Source organism: Rhinopithecus bieti, unplaced genomic scaffold (assembly GCF_001698545.2).
Source record: "Rhinopithecus bieti isolate Rb0 unplaced genomic scaffold, ASM169854v2 scaffold_39586, whole genome shotgun sequence".
Classification (NCBI taxonomy): domain Eukaryota; kingdom Metazoa; phylum Chordata; class Mammalia; order Primates; family Cercopithecidae; genus Rhinopithecus; species Rhinopithecus bieti.
The window spans coordinates 223738-244221 of record NW_016816842.1 but is presented as its reverse complement, the minus strand read 5'-3'; the positions used below and the strand labels follow the sequence as shown (position 1 = coordinate 244221).

At 41.0% G+C, this 20484-nt stretch overlaps 1 protein-coding gene across 1 annotated transcript in view; it reads right to left on the bottom strand.

Annotated features, from left to right (window-relative positions):
• SNX4 (sorting nexin 4) overlaps positions 1–20484 on the bottom strand; it is an 81467-nt gene that overhangs the window by 6839 nt on the left and 54144 nt on the right. Inside the window, 4 exon segments of the mRNA XM_017855356.1 lie at positions 942–1087; positions 4683–4782; positions 7735–7824; positions 16725–16790. Coding sequence (XP_017710845.1) covers positions 942–1087; positions 4683–4782; positions 7735–7824; positions 16725–16790 — 402 coding nt within the window.

Genomic DNA, 20484 nt, shown 5'->3' with positions numbered 1-20484 from the left:
GACCTTGTGATGCACCTGCCCCGGCCTCCCAAAGTGCTGGGATTACAGGCGTGAGCCACCATGCCCGGCCTGTCTTTTTAAATTCCATTACTTTGCCATATTTGGTGCCAGTAGTTCCAAAAATGAAGAAAACCACCTCAAAACCCATAATACACTCTTCGTCTGCCTTGGTCTATTCACTGACTGTTAGATGAAAACAAAAATAAGGAAAATGCATCAAACAGTGATAATGGGTCTCTGAGAACTGAATTTCTAGAAATACTTATGTAACAATTACATACTAAGCCCTATGCAAGGCATTGGGATATGAATGTGAAAAAGATACAATCACTGACTTTGAGGTGCTTAAATTCAGGCATAGTCACACAGAACAATCAATCATCTAATACAAAACCACCATACCATACTGGCATGAATTAAATGCCATGATGGCCTGAGAAGGCTTCACGATAAAGTAACCCTTCAGCTGGGTACTGAAGGAGGGGCAGGGGGAGAAGAAACGGCAGAGGGAAAGTACAAAGGGTAAAAATCAGGAAAAGTGCAGGGAAGTAATATTATGAAGCTGAAACTCTTTTATTTCTCTTTCCCCAACATTGAAACAACTGTTTCTATAACATGATTTTGATAATTCAGCTTTCTTTTATTTTATTTATTTATTTATTTATTTATTTTTGTAGAGACAGGGTAGGGTCTTCCTATGTTGCCCAGGCTGATCTCAAACTCCCACACTCAAGCAATCTTCCCACCGCAGCCTCCTAAAGTGTCGGGATTATGGGCGTGAGCCACCACACCCAGCCTGATAACTCAAATTTCTTAGGAATGCATTTTAAAGGAACAGCCTGTATTCAGGGATGCCAATGAAGCTGGGAATTATTACAAATAAAAATAATTTGCCATATAGTCTACAAGTCTAGCTTACTTAAACATCGCAGTATCTTTACCTGCCTTCCAGATTTTTAGACTTCAGCTGTTGTTCTCCTTCATTTATTTGTTCTTCTAGCACCTTTATTCTGGCTTCTCTCTGCTCTGGAGTTTCTTGACCAAACAGCTTGGTAGTCATTCCCTTCAAAGAGAATGTTCTCACAGTCTAAAAGGAAACAGAAACAGATGAATGGATAAACAAGATGTGGCATACACATACAATGGAACATTATTCAGCCTTTAAAAGGAATCAAATTCTGATATATGCTACATACAGCATGGATAAACCTGTAGGACATTATGCTAAGTGAAATAAGACACATACGAAAAGACAAATACTGTATGATTCCACTTACATGAGACACCAGCGTTTACACTGTATTAGGCATTAATAATCTAGAGATAATTTAAAGCAGGGGGTCCCAAACCCCAGAGCCACAGAGTGATACCAGTCCATGGCCTGTTTGGAACCAGGCTGCACAGCAGGAGGCTAGCGACCACCTGAACTCTGCCTCCTGTCAGATCAGCAGCAGAGGCATTAGATTCTCTCAGGAGCATGAACCCTGTTGTGAACTGCGCATGTGAGGGATCCGGGTTGTGTGTTCCTTGTGAAAATCTAATGCCTGATGATCCTGAAACCATCCCCAGCATCCCCCACCCTGGTCCATGGAAAAACTATCTTCCACAAAACAGGTCCTAGTGCCAAAAAGGTTGGTGACTGCTGATTTAAAGTACACAAAGGATATGCACAGGTTATATGCAAATACTACACCATTTTATATAAGGGACTTAAGCATCTGAGGATTTTGGTATCCAAGGGATCCTTAAACCAATCTCACTGAAGATACTGAGGGATGACTGCAATACGGAACTATACAATTAAAAATGGACAAGATGGTACATTTTATGTTATGTATATTTCACTACACACACACAAAAGAAAGAGAAAACATTTGCCATATTTCCCCTAAGTCAGACAAAACCACCATAAGCTTCACAACCAGGGCACTCTTATATTATTTTTTATTTATTTTTACAGAGTCATAGCCAAGAATCCTAACAGAATTTCTAACACTGAAATAATATGGAGTAGTTAAAAAGGGCAAACTTCTAACTGAATTTTTTTTTTTTTGAAATGGGGTCTTGCTCTGTTACCCAGGCTGGAATGTAGTGGCACAATCATGGCTCACTGCAGCCTCAACCTCCTGGGCTCAAGTGATCCTCCCACCTCTGCCTCTCAAGTGGCTGGGACCACAGGTGCATGCCACCACACCTGGCAAATTTTTACATTTTTGGTAGAGACAGGGTCTAGCTATATTAATCCACACTGGTTTCAAATTCCTGGGCTCAAGCAATTCTGGGTTTATGCCTCTGCCGCTAAAAGTGTTGGCATTACTGTCGTAAGCTACCATACCCAGCTTGAATTTCATAATCAAATGGAAAACTTCCATGTGAAATATTAGACAAGTTATTTCTTACTCTGTATGAATGATCATATTTTTAAAAAATACTTTGTTATAAAAAAGTAGATAAATTCACTAGGCAACTACGGAAATAAACCAAACTAAAGAAGCATATTTAAAATCTGCACAACTCACGCTCAAACTTGGGCATCTATTAATAAAACAGGATACCTAAATCCAAGCATTGGAAGGCAGCCTCAAGCTTCACTGCTTTAACACTTCCTCACTCGCTGGAGTTTACTGAAGAAAACACTTTTCCCTTGACATGTAGGAATAGGGAACCAAGCTCCCTGAAAATGGCCTGGGAACTTCTCCCACTGAATTTTAAAAATAAACCAAGGGCCTAGTTTATACTATACATGTGTCCTGGTCTTTCCCCACATATATTATGACTTTTCATAGATGTAACCAGTAGGTAATATATGTGAAAAGCACTTTTAAAACTACAGTGCTTAGCCAGGTATGGTGGCTCACGCTTGTAATTGCAGCACTTTGGGAGGCCGAGGCGGGTGGATCACGAGGTCAGGAGACTGAGACTATCCTGGCTAACATGGTGAAACCCCGTCTCTACTAAAAATACAAAAAAAAAATTAGTCAGGTGTGGTGGCGGGCACCTGTAGTCCCAGCTACTCGGGAGACTGAGGCAGGAGAATGGCGTGAACCCAGGAGGTGGAGCTTGCAGTGAGCTGCACTCTAGCCTGGGTGACAGAATGAGACTTCATCTAAGAAAAAAAAAAAAAACTACAGTGCTTATTAACTAAGTAGAGACATTGCTGCTGGTTTACTACTTTCAGAATGTGTTGCTCACCATGACGGCTAATTTATTGCAATGAAATAACTGGAGAGTAGAAAGCTTATTATAAAAATGATCCAAGACTAATGCAATCAGATATAGAATTTTCCTCACAAGTACTCACTGTAAGCATTAAAGAATAAAATACATCAAAAGCTCCCTGTTAGGCACGATGCACTGGTTGTAAGTGGGTAAGACTTTTCAAAGTCAACTAAAATTTCTACAAAGTACCTTGCAAAGTTAAATCTGATAAAGGTCACTGCATGTTTTTTCACTTGGACTTAGAAACCAGATGACTGACTAGGCATGGTGGCTTACCCTTGTAATCCTAGCACTTTGGGAGGCTGAGGTGGGAGGATCACTTGAGTCCAGGAGTTTGAGACCACCCTGGTCAACACGATGAGACTATAAACAAAATCAGCCAGGCATGGGGGGCGGGGGGGGGGCACATGCCTGTGGTCCCAGCTACTCAAGAGGCTGAGGCAGGAGGATCCCTTGACCCCAGGAGTTTGAGGCTTCCACGAGCCCTGATCACACCACTGCACTCCAGCCTGGGCAACAGAGCCAGACCTTGTCTCAAAAAATAAAAATAAAAACAATTTTTTTTGAGATGGAGTCTCACTCTGTCACCCAGGCTGGAGTGCAATAGTCTAACCTTGGCTAGCTGCAACCTCTGCCTCCCCAGTTCAAGCAATTCTTCTGCCTCAGCTTTCCGAGTAGCTGGGACTACAGGTGTGAGCAACCACACCTGGCTAATTTTTGTATTTTTAGTAGAGATCGGGTTTCGCCATGTTAGCCAGGCTAGTCTCAAACTCCTGACCCTAGGTGATCCACCAGCTTTGGCTTCCCAAAGTGCTGGGATTACAGGTGTGAGCCACAGTGCTCAGCCCAATAAACTTTTTTTTATTTTATTTTATTTATTTATTTTTTGAGACAGAGTTTTGCTCTGTTGCCCAGGCTGGAGTGCAGTGGCACGATCTCAGCTCACTGCAAGCTCTGCCTCCTGGGTTCACGCCATTTTCCTGCCTCAGCCTCCCGAGTAGCTGGGACTACAGGTGCCCGCCACCACGCCCGGCTAATTTTTTGTAATTTTAGTAGAGATGGGGTTTCATTGTGTTAGCCAGGATGGTCTTGATCTCCTAACCTCATGATCCACCCGCCTCGGCCTCCCAAAGTGCTGGGATTACAGGCGTGAGCCACCATGCCAACTTTTTTTTTTTTTAAGAAACCAGATGATACTGATTACAGCAGAGAAATGTTGGCAAAATTTCTTATAATTCTATACAGCACATGGTTTTAAATGGCTTACATCTTTTTGTATCAAGGTAATAATAAAAGAATTATAAAGTTACTCACAAATTATTCCCCTGTAAAAGGTGCAGTCGTCCTGAGTATTGTAACTGAAGCTGATTCCACAGGAGTGAGTTACTCACTTAGAGTGAGTGCTTGTGAGGAACCTTCCATGTTGCTACAATATCATCAGAGGCCAAAAGAAAAATACTCACCCCAGTTGCCAGTTCCTCACACTGCTGCTTCTTGGACGCTAAGTCCTGAGCAGCCATCTCCAAGTCATACTGCATAAGTTCATGTTTCCTGCACACAGCCCTACAGATGAAAAAATGTGCTGCCATTTAACTTTTTCTTTAACATGTCAAACATTTTTTTCAAGGGTAGAGGAGAACCATTCAAAATGTCTCACTAGGGCAGAACGTGTGTGCCCAGAATTTTCAAGTTTAAAATGTAGCAGCCCAACATTAAAAGTGGAATCTAGCAAAATCTAACCATAAAAACTTCATATAATCTTTTTTTTTTTTTGAGACAGAGTTTTGCTCTTGTTGCTCAGGCTGGAGTGCAATGGCGTGATCTTGGCTCACTGCAACCTCCGCCTCCCGGGTTCAAATGATTTTCCTGCCTCAGCTTCTCGAGTAACTGGGATTACAGGCATGCACCACCATGCCCAGCTAATTTTGTATTTTTAGTAGAGACGGGGTTTCTCCATGTCGGTCAGGCTGGTCTGAAACTCCCGACCTCACGTGACCTGCCCACTTCGGCCTCCCAAAGTGCTGGGATTACAGGCATGAGCCACCGCACCCCGCCAAAAACGTCATATATTTTTAACACAAAAAAAGTTGTTTTCTAGATACTTGGAACATTTCTTTCAATAAACATGCCATTATCACACACATAAAACATTTTCTAATATAATGTAAGAACTAATGCTGTAATCTCACATAGCAACTGAGTATTCTTAGAAAAAATAACACCTCAAAGTTTTCTTCTTTGTGATTTAGAAAATGTCTATTAGCCTTTTTTTTTTTTTTGGGAGACAAGGTCTCACTCTGTCACCCAGGCTGGAGTGCAGTGGTGCAATCTTGGCTCACAGCAACCTCTGCCTCCTGGGTTTAGGCAATCCTCCCACCTCAGCCTCCTAAGTAGCTGGGACTAACGCATGTGCCACCACGCCCAGCTAATTTGTGCTTTGTAGAGATGGGGTCTCGCCCATGTTGCCCAGGCTGGTCTCAAACTCATGGGCTCAAGCAATCCATCCACCTCAGTTTCCCAAAGTGCTAGGATTATACGCATGAGCCATGTCGCCCGGCCTAGAAATGTTTATAGTTTTTATGATCATAAAATAATCCATGTTCACTGTAAAAAGATTCTAATACAGCAATGCACAAAATAAAAAAAAGAGGCTGGGCGTGGTGGCTCATGCCAGTAATCCCAGCACTTTGGGAGGCTGAGGTGGGCAGATCACCTGAGGTCAGGAGTTCGAGATCAGCCTGACCAATGTGATAAAACCCCATCTCTACTAAAAATACAAAAATTAGCCGGGTGTGGTGGCGCATGCCTGTAATTCCAGCTACTTGGGAGGCTGAAGCAGGAGAATCACTTGTATCCAGGAGGCAGAGGTTGCAGTTAGCAGAGATTGTGCCACTGCACTCCAGTCTGGGCAACAGAGTGAGACGCCGTCTCAAAAATAAAAAATACAAAAAGAAAGTTTAAGAACACTCTTTCCCCCAATCCCACTATCCAGATATAATCTGTGTTACCAGACAGTATATAACCTTCCAGAATTTAGCTAGGCATTGACAAATACCATATCCACACACCCCAAATGGTTCCTACCTCTTTTCTCACATGGCTATATATCCTGGCCATCTTTCCATGTCAATATACCTTAATCCTTTTTATAATTTTAAAGAACTGCAGAGAATTCCACTGTACTCAGAAATTTTCTTTTTTTTTTTTTCTTTTTGAGATGGAGTCTCGCTCTGTTGCCCAGGCTGGAGTATAATGATGTGATCTCGGCTCACTGCAACCTCCACGTCCCCAGTTCAAGCCTCAGCCTCTCCAGTAGCTGGGATTACAGAAACCCACCACTATGCCTGGCTAACTTTTTTGTAATTTTAGTAGAGATGGGGTTTCACCATGTTGGCTAGGCTGGTCTCAAACTCCTGGCCTCAGGTAATCTATCTGCCTCGGCCTCCCAAAGTGCTGGGATTCAGGCAGGAGCCACCTCACCCGGCCAACTTTCTTTTGCTTGGTGACTTGAAAATACATTGGTGAGACTTCCTACTATTCAAAGCCCTAGAAGGAAAACAAGCTAACAATATGCAGATGATTTCACACCAGTCACCATACAGGTAAGGGAATAGTGCTCTTTTGTTTTCTAACAGAATTCTTATACTGCTTTTAAAAGTGACAGGACAGCAGTGGCTCACACCTGTAATCCCAGCACTTTGAGAGGCCGAGGCGGGCAGATTACCTGAGGTCAGGAGTTTCAGACCAGCCTGGCCAACATGGTGAAACCCTGTCTCTACTAAAAATACAAAAATTAGCCGAGTGTGTTGGCGGGCACCTGTAATCCCAGCTACTTGGGAGGCTGAGGTAGGAGAATCGCTTGAACCCGGGAGGCAGAGGCTGCAGTGAGCCGAGATCACGCCACTGCCCTCCAGCCTGGGCAATACAGCCAAACTCTACTCTGTCTCAAAAAAAAAAAAAAAAAAAAAAAAGTGACAGGATAACTGTCCAAAAGCCACCTATTCTGGGAAAATAATTCCTTTTTCTAAATGGATCGAAAAAAATACATTAACTTTTTCCTAGTCACGTAGGACTACCTAAAAGAGAATTCCCTTTGGCTCTGTAAAAGACACCACAAGAACAGATAAAGTCCTTGTTACATAAGGACGTTATACAAGCTACTGATAAGACACACAGAATAAAAATAGCAATATACAACCTAGTAACAGATACTGTTACACACACTCTGTATTTTGCTTCCAATCTTCAAACTGGAAAAAGTGGAAACAACAACATACAGACACACTTGATGCCTGAGGCTGGTAGGTTTTATCAAAATGATGCTTCGAGGGCAGGCCTCGTCTTACATGTTTATGCCTAGCACTCTGCAACACAGAGAAATACAGTGAGACCTCACTCATTATGTCACAGAATGCATTCATTTAAAAAACACTTTACTATCTGTACTTTACAGTGGCATATGAGGAGAGTGGTAAACAACCCCGTGGCTGCACCTGGAACTTTTATTAAACTTACCGCAATGCTTCTGCATAAAAAAGATACTCTTTTAACTGATCTGCATAATGTTCTTCATCTTCCAAAATATCATCAATAGAAGATGCATACCTGTTTAAAAAAAAAAACAAAAAAATTGCATAAATAGAGTTATTTTTATTGGAACGCAAAGTATTAGGGTTCTAAAGAAGTGCAATTAGGCTGGGCACAGTGGCTCACAACTGTAATCCCAGCACTTTGGGAGGCCAAGATGGGCACATCACTTGAGGTCAGGAGTTCGAGACCAGCTTGGCCAACGTGGTGAAACCCTGTCTCTACTAAAAATACAAAAATTAGCCAGAAATGGGGGCAGGCATCTGTAATTCCAGCTACTTGGGAGGCTGAGGCAGGAGAATCTCTTGAACCCGGGAGGACGTTGCAGTGAGCCAAGATCATACCATTGCACTCCAACCTGGGCGACACAGCAAGACTCCATCTCAAAAACAAACAAACAGACAAACAAAAAACAGCAATTCTAAGTGTGGCCCACAGACAATTTGCTACCCATCAGTGATGCTGTAAGTACAGACAGTGAGAATTAGCATTTAGAATCACTGGTAGCAATGTGTAATTACCATGATGATTTTATTGAATTTTACCAAAATGTTTTGGTCAGCAATGACTTAGAAATAAAAACCAAACAAAAAATGGTCCTTTTCATAGGCAGCTTAAGAAGCTTGTGGCCGGGCACGGTGGCTCAAGCCTGAAATCCCAGCACTTTGGGAGGCCGCGACGGGCGGATCACGAGGTCAGGAGATCGAGACCATCCTGGCTAACACAGTGAAACCCCGTCTCTACTAAAAAATACAAAAAACTAGCCAGGCGAGGTGGCGGGCGCCTGTAGTCCCAGCTACTCGGGAGGCTGAGGCAGGAGAATGGCATAAACCCGGGAGGCAGAGCTTGCAGTGAGCTGAGATCCGGCCACTGCACTCCAGCCTGGGCGACAGAGCGAGACTCCGTCTCAAAAAAAAAAAAAAAAAAAAGCTGGTAAGACTGTAATATCTTTTGTTCAAAGACATAAATAAAAGGGCTACAAAATCTGTAGAAAGAATAAGAGTTGGTATAATTGGTATACTGGTATACATATGTTCTTGGCTGCAACTATTTATTTATAATGATGCCAAAAAGCTACAAAGAAAAAGTAGAGTAAATAAAGATTACAGAAAATTTTAGAAGCTCATTTTATACTAATTCTTAATAACAACCTCTGCTTTGATTGGGAGACTCCCTCAATGTCATACCAGTTTCATTCCCGCACGAGTCTTCATTTGTACAGAATATGATGGCTCCCACATTGCTTCTCCAAACCACGTAAGCACATGTCTTAACACCTCTAGGAAATTTTCCCAGATTGCTTTAGTCTTTAGTCACCATTCTACTTCCGTTCCCTTATCAACAATGTAGAATTTAAATTTTATCAAAGTCATATCTCATGTGTTGGTTTTTAAAAAAGTTATTCTTTTATTTGAATTATCTATTTGTTGAACATCTACAATGTGCCAACTGATAGGTTGAGTGTGACAAATCTAGTGACAAAAGAAAACTCAGTACTAAAGCCAGGGTAGATGGAAAAGCTGTAGTCGGAGATTGTACACTAAAGCCCAGGAGTTCAAGACCAGCCTGGGCAACACGGCAAGACCTTGTCTCTACAAAAAATACAAAAATTAGCCGGATGTGATAGTGCATGCCTGTAGTCCCAGGTACTTGGGAGGCTAATATGGGAGGTCTGCCTGAGCCCAGGAGGTCTGAGGCTGCAGTGAGCTGTGAATGTGCCATTGTACTCAAGCTGGGGTGACAGAGTGAGAACCTGTCTCAAAACAAAACAAACAAACAAACAAAAAAAAAAAAAAGAAAAGAAAAAAAGAGAATAAATCATAGCTGGTACAAGGTATTGTAATTTAATATAAAATTGTATGAAATACATGGCAAGTTGCAGTTTATCAGATACATTTAATTACAAACACCATTCCACTGTTCCTTTTAGATTGACATTAGATAAGGAATTACTAGATCTAGATAATGCAGGACAAGTAAGCCCCAAAATTGGAGGTTAGCCCAGGAGGGTTATTGGCTTCGCCCAGAAAAGAATTCAAGGGTGAGCTGGTGGTGTCAGGTGGAAACCTTTTATTGAAGAGCACTGCTCCTTGAGGAGCAGGACTAACTCACAGGCAGTGCACCTAGAGTCGGCCTCTGTGTTGGTTTTACTTCTCCGATAGCACTGTAAATTCCATAAGGACAGGGGCTATGTGTATGTACTACTTCTGTGTGATACAACAGGTATCCTTCTTTCAAATTAATTCTGGTTCCTTCACACGGACACACTTTATATCTCTAGGCCTGCCTCATCAAGTTCATTGAAGTTGTAAGACAAAATAAACAAAACTATGCTAAGGTTCATTTGAAAAGCAATGTGCTTATAGGATTTATAAAAACAGTGAACATATACATTCTGTAATTACAAACTTACAGCTATGAGAGTGAAGAATTTCTTATATGTGACTAAAAAAAAGTCTTGAGAATCACTGTTAAGAGTAGGAAAACCTGCCTTTAGTTCCTAAGTCTATGATTCTGGAAGAGTTAATGTGAAGAAAACAAAGAGAAGCACAGGGCTGGTGGCCTGAAGATAGGAAACACAGCGTAGGCAGAAACTGGAACATCCTAGGGTGGGGAAGTATAAATGATAAAGATTTTTAGTTCTCAGTACTGAGAATTTTATTTAACACTTTAATAAATCAACTGAAGGCATAATCCTAAATTCTTGCAAACACTGAAATGTCAAATCAAGAGGCTGCAGGAAGACTTAAGGTTAAACAAAATAGTTGAAAAAAATAGCTAGTTGGTCTGGAACATGGCCCAAAGGAAAGTAATATTTACATAAACACATTTTTCTTTTTTCTCTCCCAGCTAGAAGGTATAATTTAAAACTTGTATGTATTTACAGTGTACAAGTGATGTTTTGACATATGTATACATTATGAAATGATTAAATCAAGCTAATTAACATATCCATCACCTGACATACTTAGTATTATACTTCTGGAGAATATTTACGATCTATTTTTTGTCTTTTTGAGCCACAGGAGTTCTTTCTATGCTATGGTTAGAAATGTTTGCTCCTGTACTTGCTTCTTCACTGTCTTAATAGTGTCGCTTTTTAAAAAATAGTAAAGGTCAGGCGGGGTGGCTCATGTTTGTAATCTCAGCACTTTGAGAGGCTAAGGCAGGTGGATCACTTGAGCCCAGGAGTTTGAGACCAGCCTAGGTAACACAGTGAGACCCCGTATTAATTTATATTAAAATTTTAGAAAGACAGTAAAACATACATAAAATTTACCTTGTTAATAATTTTTATGTGTACAACTCAGTGGTATTTAGTATATATACACTGTTGCATAATCACTACCACCACCCACCTCCATAATTTTCTCATCTTTTGCAACTGAAACTCTGTACCCCATTTAACTCCCCATGTCTTGCTCCCTCAATGGTATCAAGTGGTAAATTGGTCTTCATCAAAATTTAAACAAAAATTTTAAATTTGATGAAGACCAATTTGCCATTTAAAGTAATTTTTTCTTTTCATATCCTTTTTAGCAATGTTTTCCACTAAAAGCTGTAATTTTACCTTTTACAATTATGTGTATGATCCAAATTGAATTAGTTTTGTATCAAGTGTAAGATAAGGCTCAAAGTTCTTTTTTTTTTTCCATGTAGGTAGATATCCAGTTATTCCAACACCATTTGTTGAAATGAACTATAGAAGTGTGAGTCTATTTCTGTACAGAATTCTGTTCCATTGACCCTCCCTCCCTCCCCCTCTCTCTCTCTTTCTTTCTTTCTTGACAGAGTCTTGCTCTGCTGCCCATGCTGGAGTGCAGTGGCATAATCTTGGCTCACTGCAAGCTCCATCTCCCGGGTTCACGCCATTCTCCTGCATGAACTACAGTAGCTGGCACTACAGGTGCCTGCCACCATGTCCGGCTAACTTTTTGTATTTTTAGTAGAGACAGGGTTTCACCATGTTAGCCAGGATGTCTCGATCTCCTGACCTCGTGATCCACCCGCCTCGGCCTCCCAAAGTGCTGGGATTACAGGCGTGAGCCACCATGCTCGGCCATTCTTTTTTTTTTTTTTTTTTTTGAGACACAGTCTCACTCTCACCCAGGTTAAACTGCAGTGGCAGGATCATGACTCAACTGCAGCCTTGACTTCCTGGGCTCAAGTGATCATCCCTCTTCAGCTTCCCAAGTAGCTGGGACTCCAGGTGCATGCCACCACTCCCAGCTAATTTTTGTAGTTTTGGTTTTTTTGAGATGGAGTCTTGCTCTGTCACTGAGGCTGGAGTGCAGTGGTGCAATCTTCAGCTCACTGCAACCGCTGCCTCCTTGGGTTGAAGTAATTCTCCTGCCTCAGCTTCCTGAGTAGCTGGGACTACAGGTGCATGCCACCATGCCTGGCTAATATTTATATTTTTAGTAGAGTCAGGGATTCGCCATGTTGGCCAGGCTGGTCTTGAACTCCTGACCTCACATAATCCACCCACCTTGGCCTCCCAAAGTGCTAGAATTACAGGCTTAAGCCACCACATCCGGCCTAATTTTTGTAGTTTTTTGTAGAGACAGGGTTTTGCCATGTTGCCCAGGCTGATCTCAAACTCCCGAACTCAAGGGATCTACTCGTGTTTGCCTGCAAAGAGCTGGGATCACAGCATGAGCCACTGTACCTGGTCAATCTGTTCAACTTTATGCCAATACCTCACTATCTTTACAACTTAGCTTTATAGTAAATCTTTTTTTTTTTTTTTTTTTTTGCGGGGGGGACAGAGTTTCACTCGTCACCCAGGCTGGAGTGCAATGGTGTGATCTCGACTCACTGTAGCCTCCACCTCCTGGGTTCAAGTGATTCTCCTGCCTCAGCCTCCGGAGTAGCTGGGATTACAAGCACCCACCACCACGCCTGTCTAATTTATTTTGTATTTTTAGTAGAGATGGGTTTCGCCATGTTGGCCAGGCTGGTCTCGAACTCCTGGCCTCAGGTGATTCACCCGCCTTGGCCTCCCAAAGTGGCATGAGCCACCATGCCCAGCCTAGTAAATCTTGAAAGTAATATATTCCAGCTTTGTTCTTTGTCAAGACTGTTGTAGCTATTCCAGGTTCTTTAAATGTCCATATAAACTTTTATTTTTTATTTTATTTTATTTTTTTGAGATGAAGTCTCACTCTGTCAGCTAGGCTGGAGTGCAGTGGCATGGTCTTGGCTCACTGCAACCTCTGCCTCCCAGGTTCAAGCGATTCTCCTGCCTCAGCCTCCCAAGTGGCTAGGACTATAGGAATGTACCACCATGCCTGGTTAATTTTTCTGTTTTTAGTAGAGACAGGGTTTCGCTGTGTTGGCCAGCCTGGTCTCAAACTCCTGACCTCAAGTGATCCACCTGTCTCGGCCTCCCAAAGAGGAGATTATAAGCATGAGTCATTGTGCTCGGCCCATGTAAACTTTAGAATTAGCAATTTGGGAGAACTGACATCTTACCAATGTCTTCCAATCCATGAACATAGTTTATCTTTCCATTTATTTAGGTTTTAATTTCTCTCAGCAATGTTTTATATAGTTTTCAGTGTAGAGGTCTTTTGTATCTTTCACTAAATTAATACTTAAGTTTTGTGCTTTGATATTATTTATAATAGCATTGTTTTAATTTTTTTATTTTCAAATTGTTGTTGCTATTATATAAATACAGATTTTTAGATATTAAACCTGTATCCCGCATCCTGATTAAATTCAGTTGTTGGTTTGCCATATATAGATTAAACTGGACCCCTTCCTGTTATCATACACAAAAATCAACTCAAGATAGACTAAGGACCTAAACGTAAAATCTGAAACTTTAAAAAAAAAAGAAAGAAAACGAAAACCTAGTAAATACCATCTGGGCTATGGCAAAGATTTCACGATGAGGATTCCAAAAGCAATTGTAACAAAAACAAAAATTGACAGTTGGGACCTAATTAAACTAAAGAGCTTCTGCACAGCAAAAGAAACTATCAACAGAGTAAACAGGTAACCTACGGAATGGGAGAAGATATTCCCAAACTATGTTATCTGACAAAGGTTTAATATCCAGAATCTATAAGGAACTTAAACAAATTAATAGGCAAAAAACAACTCAATTTAAAAATGGGCAAAGAGGCCAGGTGCGGTGGTTCATGCCTGTAATCCCACACTTGGGGAGGTTGAGGCAGGAGAATCGCTTGAACCTGGGAGGAGGAGACTGCAGTAAGCCGATAGCACCACTGTACTCCAGCCTGGGCAAAAGAGCAAGACTCTGTTTAAAAAAAGAAAAAAAGCCGAACGCGGTGGCTCACACCTATAATCCCAGCACTTTGGGAGGCTGAGGCGGGCGGATCACGAGGTCAGGAGTTCGAGACCAGCCTGGCCAATATGGTGAATCCCCGTCTCTACTAAAAATACAAAAATTAGCTGGGCTTGGTGGTGCATGCCTGTAGTCCCAGCTACTCAGGAGGTTGAGGCAGAAGAACCACTTGAACCTGGGAGGTGGAGGTTGCAGGGAGCCAAGATGGTGCCACTGCATTCTAGCCTTGGTGACAGAATGAGACTGTCTCCAAAAAAAAAGGCGGGGGCCGGGTGTGGTGGCTCACCCCTATAATCCGAGCACTTTGGGAGGCCACGATGGGCAGATCACTCGAGCTCAGGAGTTTGAGACCACTCTGGCCAACATGGCAAAACCTTGTCTCCACTAAAAATATAAAAATTAGCCGGGCGTGGTGGTGGGCACCTGTAATCCCAGCTACTCACGAGGCTGGGTCAGGAGAATTGCTTGAACCTGGGAGGCAGAGGTTGCAGTGAGCCGAGATTGCGCCACTGCACTCCAGCCTGGGCTACAGAGTGAGACTCCGTCTCAGAAAAAATAAAACAAAATAAAATAAAGAAGTGGGGTGAAGGACATTAATAGATACTTCTCAACAGAAGACACACATGTGGGCCAATAAACATAAAAAAAAAACCTCATCATTAATTATTAAAGAAATGAAAATCAAAACGACAATGAGATACCACCTCACACTAGAATGGTTATTATTATTTATTTTTTTTAACTTAAATAATAGAGACTGTTCTTGCTATGTTTCCCAGGCTGGTCTTGAACTCCTAGGCTCAAGAGAGCTGCCTACCTCAGCCTTCTAAAGTGCTGGGATTACAGGCGTGAGCCATTGTACCCGGCCAGAATGGTTATTACTAAAAGGTCAAAAAATAACATGCTGGCAAGGTTGCAGAGAAAGAGGAACACTTATACACTGCTGGTGGGAAAGTAAATTAGTTCAGCCACTGTGAAAAGCAGTCTAGAGATTTCTCAAAGAACTTAAAGTATAAGTACCATTCAACCCAGCAATCTCCCAGTACTGGGTCTATATCCCCCAAAATACAAATTATTCTACCATAAGGATACATGCATGCCTATGTTCACAGCCACAGTATTCACAATAGCGAAGACATGGAATCAACCTAAATGCCACAAACAGTGGACTGGATAAAGAAACTGTGGTACATGTATACCATGGAATACTACACAGCCAAATAAAAGAAGAGATGTAGCAATATGGATGCAGCAACATGCATGCAGCTGGAAGGCCATTATCCTAAGTGAATTAACACAGGAACAAAAAACCAAGTATCACATATTCTCACTTATAAGTGGGAGCTAAATATTCAGTACACATGGATACAAAGAAGAGAATAACAGATACCAAAGCCTACTTAAGGGTGGAGGTTAGGAGGAGGGTGAGAATCGAAAAACCACCTCTCGGGTACTAAGCTTACTGGGTAATGAAATGATCTGTACACCAAACCCCTACGTCAGGCAATTTACAAACCTGCACGTGTACCCCCTGAACCTACAATAGAAGCTGGAAAAAATAAAATTAATTCAGTTGTTGGCCAGGTGTGGTGGCTCCCACCACTAATCCCAGCACTTTGGGAGGTTGAGATGGGAGAATCCCTTGAGACCAGAAGTCTGAGACCAGTCTGGGAAACACAGCAAGATCCCATCTCTAAAAAAAGAAAGAAAAATTTTTTAATTCAATCTGGGAATAGCAGCTCATGCCTGTAATCCCAGCACTTTGGGAGGCCAAGGCAGGAGGACTGCTTAAGGCCTGAAGTCCAAGATCAACCTGGGCAACGTAGCAACACTCTGTCTCTACAAAAAAATAAAAATAATTAGCCAGGCGTGGTGGCATGCACCTGCAGTCCTAGCTACTTGGGAGGCTGAGGTGGGAGGCGTGCTTGAGCCCAGAAGGTTGAAGCTGCAGTGAGCCATGATTGTACCAATGCACTCCAGCCTGGGCAGTAGAATGAGACCCAGTCTCTTAAAAAAAAAATCAGTTGTTAGTTCTACAATGTTTTTGGTTGATTTTTTATGGTTTTCTGAGTAAAAGACCTTGTCAACTGAAAATATAGTTCTGCTTCTTCCTAATATTTAGGCCTCTTATTTAATTTTCTTGTCTCACTATACTGAATAGGACCTCCAGTACAATGTTTACTAAAAGCGGCGAGAGCAAACAACCTTGCCTTTTTCTTGACCTTAGGAGAAAGCCTCAATATTTCACTATTAAGTACAATATTGGCTATAAATTTTAGACTGAGAAAATTCCCTTTTATTCCTAGTTGATGAGACTTTTAACTGTAAATTGGTGTTAAAATTCGTCAAATGTTTTTTCTACATTTATTGAAATGAACATACCTTCAATGTTTTCATCTTCATTCTGTTAAAATATGAATTAGACTGATTTTCAAATGTTAAACTAACTTTGCATTCCTGAGATAAATTTAAGTCAAATATGTACACACAGAGCACAATACAAATGCCAGCAAACTTGATAAAAACAGAAGAATAGAAGAGTCACTAACGCTTCACTACAGGACTTCACCTCGGGCTTCACAAAAGTTCTGGAGGTACTTACACATCCATGTGATGACCAGCACTCTGCAGTCCATCACCCATTTCTTTTTCTATGGCACTCCACTCACTAGGGAGTAAAAGATAAAACCAAAAGCAACATGCATTAGAGATACAGAATAGTATTAAATGGACTCTTTTCAAGATTCTTGTCTAGCTAGCTTTAAAATAATGTATAGTACCCATATTTGGGTTTGTTTTCTATAACTCAAATATGCTGTTTCCCCTTAAGTTTAACAACTAAATGTAAGTGAAGGCTTCAAAAGCTGATGCTTGCTGCTAAGTGTAAGGTAAGTATCATACAAAACAGCTGCTGGTTATAGATAACATTCTCAGTTAGGGGGCTGACTTAAATCATTTGTAAAGCTTTTTAAAAATACGGATGCTAGCCCTACTCTTGATCTACTTAATCAGAAGCTGTGGGGATAGAGTGAGACATGTACATTTTTAAATACTCCATGTATGGCTCTGATGAACACACCTGACTACATGCCACTGTTCTAGTAGGTAACAGAAAAAGACAACTGTATAGAAACAGTAGATGCAAAGTTTTAATAATAATAATCATATTACACAAGAAAGCTACTAGAGCCACAGATAATTTTGTTGTCATTTCTGTGAAATGCTTTACATTAAAAATCTTTTTATGGAAGTTATACATGCTTATTATAGTAAACTGGGAAAATAAATCTATAATCCCAAATGCCAAGAGATAACATACTTTGATATACCTCCTTCCAGTCTTTTTATTTGCGTAAAGTGGCTGACATCAAATGGTATATGTGAGTTTGTATCATGCTTTTTTTAAATAGTATTTTCCCATACTATTAAAATAATTTGTTCTAAACATCACTTTAAATGGCAACTCACAATCTTTTTAACCATTTTCCTGGCTATACAGGTTGTTTCCAATTTTCTGCTATTTAAAGACTGTTCAATTCCAACATATCATAAATATGTTCAATTCCAACATACCATAAAAAAATAGTATTATATATACTCTTAGTATAGATGAAAACTATGTATCTTTTCCCTAAAAAGTTAAACACACACACACACACACACACACAAAATCTTGTATACAATTTCAGAGACTTCAGACAACCTGAAGTCCACCCTCACCTCTTGGATCTAGAACTCCAACTAAAAAACCACCAAGGTTGCTCTAGTATTCAATAGCCCCATTAAATAAAAAAAAAAGGAAAAGACTCCAAGAAGGCCTGAGAGTCAAGATTTTGGACAGGAATGAAAAATATTATTAATTACAACAAAAAGAAAAGTTTAGAGCTAAATTTAGTAACCCAGTCTGGTGTTCATCAAGGATCAAATATCTAGACCCAAACAGGTCTGTGGAAATAGGTTCTATTTGTTTATATTTCTGTATGAAACTTTGTTTAAACAAGAGTTTCACACTAAAAAAAGATTTGAAAATCACTGTCCTCATCTACCCCAACAATTAAGAATAGACACTCAGGCCCAGAAACCTAACACAGTTTACTCAAAGTCAGGCAGCTAACTAGACAGAGCTGAGCCTAGAATCAACCTCCAACAGAGTCCACTATCTACCAGTCCCAACTTAAGGCACTTAACTTTTTTTGTTGTCTCAGTCAAAAGAGCTTTTCAGCCAGGCACAGTGGCTCACGCCTATAATCCCAGCACTCTGGGAGGCCAAAGAGGGCGGATCACCTGAGGTCGGGAGTTTGAGACCAGCCTGACCAACATGGAGAAACCCCGTCTCTACTAAAAGTACAAAAGTAGCCGGGCATGGTGTTGCATGCCTGTAATCCCAGCTACTTGAGAGGCTGAGGCAGGAGAATCGTTTGAACCTGGGAGGCAGAGGTTGTGGTGAGCTGAGATCGCACCATTGCATTCCAGCCTGGGCAACAAGAGCAAAGCTCTGTCTCAAAAAAAAAAAAAAAAAAAAGAAAAGAAAAGAGCTTTTCACCCACTTACCATGCATATAACTAAAAAATTAAAAATTAAAGTATAGAATCATTAAACACAAGTACATCTTTGTGTCTTTGAGCTTTGAGGTACATAACAAGTTGGTGTATCTTTGCACATGGCTTTTTGAAAGAAATGTGTATATTTTCCTGGAATCTCTTGAAAGGAACTGTAACACTAAATCTGGGAGAGACAGTTACTTTTCGTTGCTTCCATATGGATTCACAACCTATGAATTAAGATGAATATTTTAAAATGTTCAATTAACAGAACACAACATTTTTAGGCTATTAGCTCCTGACTGCTTTCGTCAGCTTTAAATGCATAGTTATCCGTACTTAAAATTCTTTCCCCCTCTTCTCTAAGTCTTTTGCAGAGTGAACCCCACCTATGTATTTAGTCCATTTCTGCACAGGTGGATCTGAAAGTTCCTGTCTGAACATGAAACTAGTACTATAAGCCCCCATAGGGAATAGCCCTTTTTTAAACTTACCCTAAATTGGGTCAGGGGCTATCAATAGGGGAAGGAGGCTGCAAAAGGCCTAGGGATGTAAGAGCACAAAATAAACTCCTCTACTTAAATGAACAAACAAACAAAACAAACATAACAGCAGCAGCACCATGATCATACTACAAAATCTTCCACGTTTCTTCTCTGAAAGGCTAATTCCTGCTCATTTCTCACTTACATAACATCTGTCGCTTCATGTCAGTTCTTTTCCACTCACAGATCAGTCTTTTTTCTCAGTCCATTCTCTCACTCCAACCTCCAACTGCCGTAATTTTACAAAAATTACTTAAGGAATATCTTGAAAAAATTTCAATTAAGAAAAAAAAGCTGATAAAACCAGCTTTGTATTTCTTCCTCTCTCCAAAGAACAAATTAAGTTTTTTTCCGATTATGTGGCCCCCAACTTTCGAATTTTTTCATTACTCTTATAGGTCAGCAACACTGAAAAGACACCATCTCCCACAAACTGGCGCTGCTCAGCAATCCTTTCCACATTCCTAAGCGATGCCTTCATCAGTGCTTCTCAGGCTGGGATGTTTTCATCATGGATATTAGAAGCCATAGAAGAGACATGGCACACTCTTTCTGAAGAATAAATTTTACTTAAACATTAGTGGGGAAAAATAAACTTTTAAAAATAAATATTAAAGTATCCATACAATGTAGATGTTGCATGAATTGATAAAACTCAAGCCTTCAGAGAGTTCCTGCACTTGGTACAGCCGCTTGTGGCCAATGCCCTGTGAATTGATGAAGGGAGGGAAAGGAGGTTTTGCAGTAGGACAAGTTTAAGTATTATTGGCACCCCTCTCTCCAACCCCCCAAAAGAGAATTCTCTGCACTGTTTGAGACAGACTGCCCAATGCCCCTCAATCCCCACAACCACACAATTACACAAACTTGGTCTCAAAAAAGACACCCACTTCATGGTGCCTTCTACAACTCACCTCTCCCCTGCCTTAAGACAGCTCTGTGCTTTCCCTACCTTCTCCCTCGTCCACGCTCCTATCCGTCCCCTGTCCACCATCCCTCCCCAGCCCTAGCCTCAGCCTCCCCTCAAAAAAGTCCTATTCCCCTTTAAAAATAACCACAGTTCAGCTTTCTCCTCAGGGACTTTTTAAAAAAATAATTTCAGCTTTTATTTTAGACTCAGGGAGTACATGTGCAGGTTTGTTACATGTGTACACTGGATGGTGCGGAGATTTCAGATACAAATGAGCCCACCACCCACATAGTGAGCACAGTGCCCAGTAGTTAGTTTCTCAACCCTTGTCCCCTCCCACCCTCCCTCCCCGCTCTAGCAGTTCCC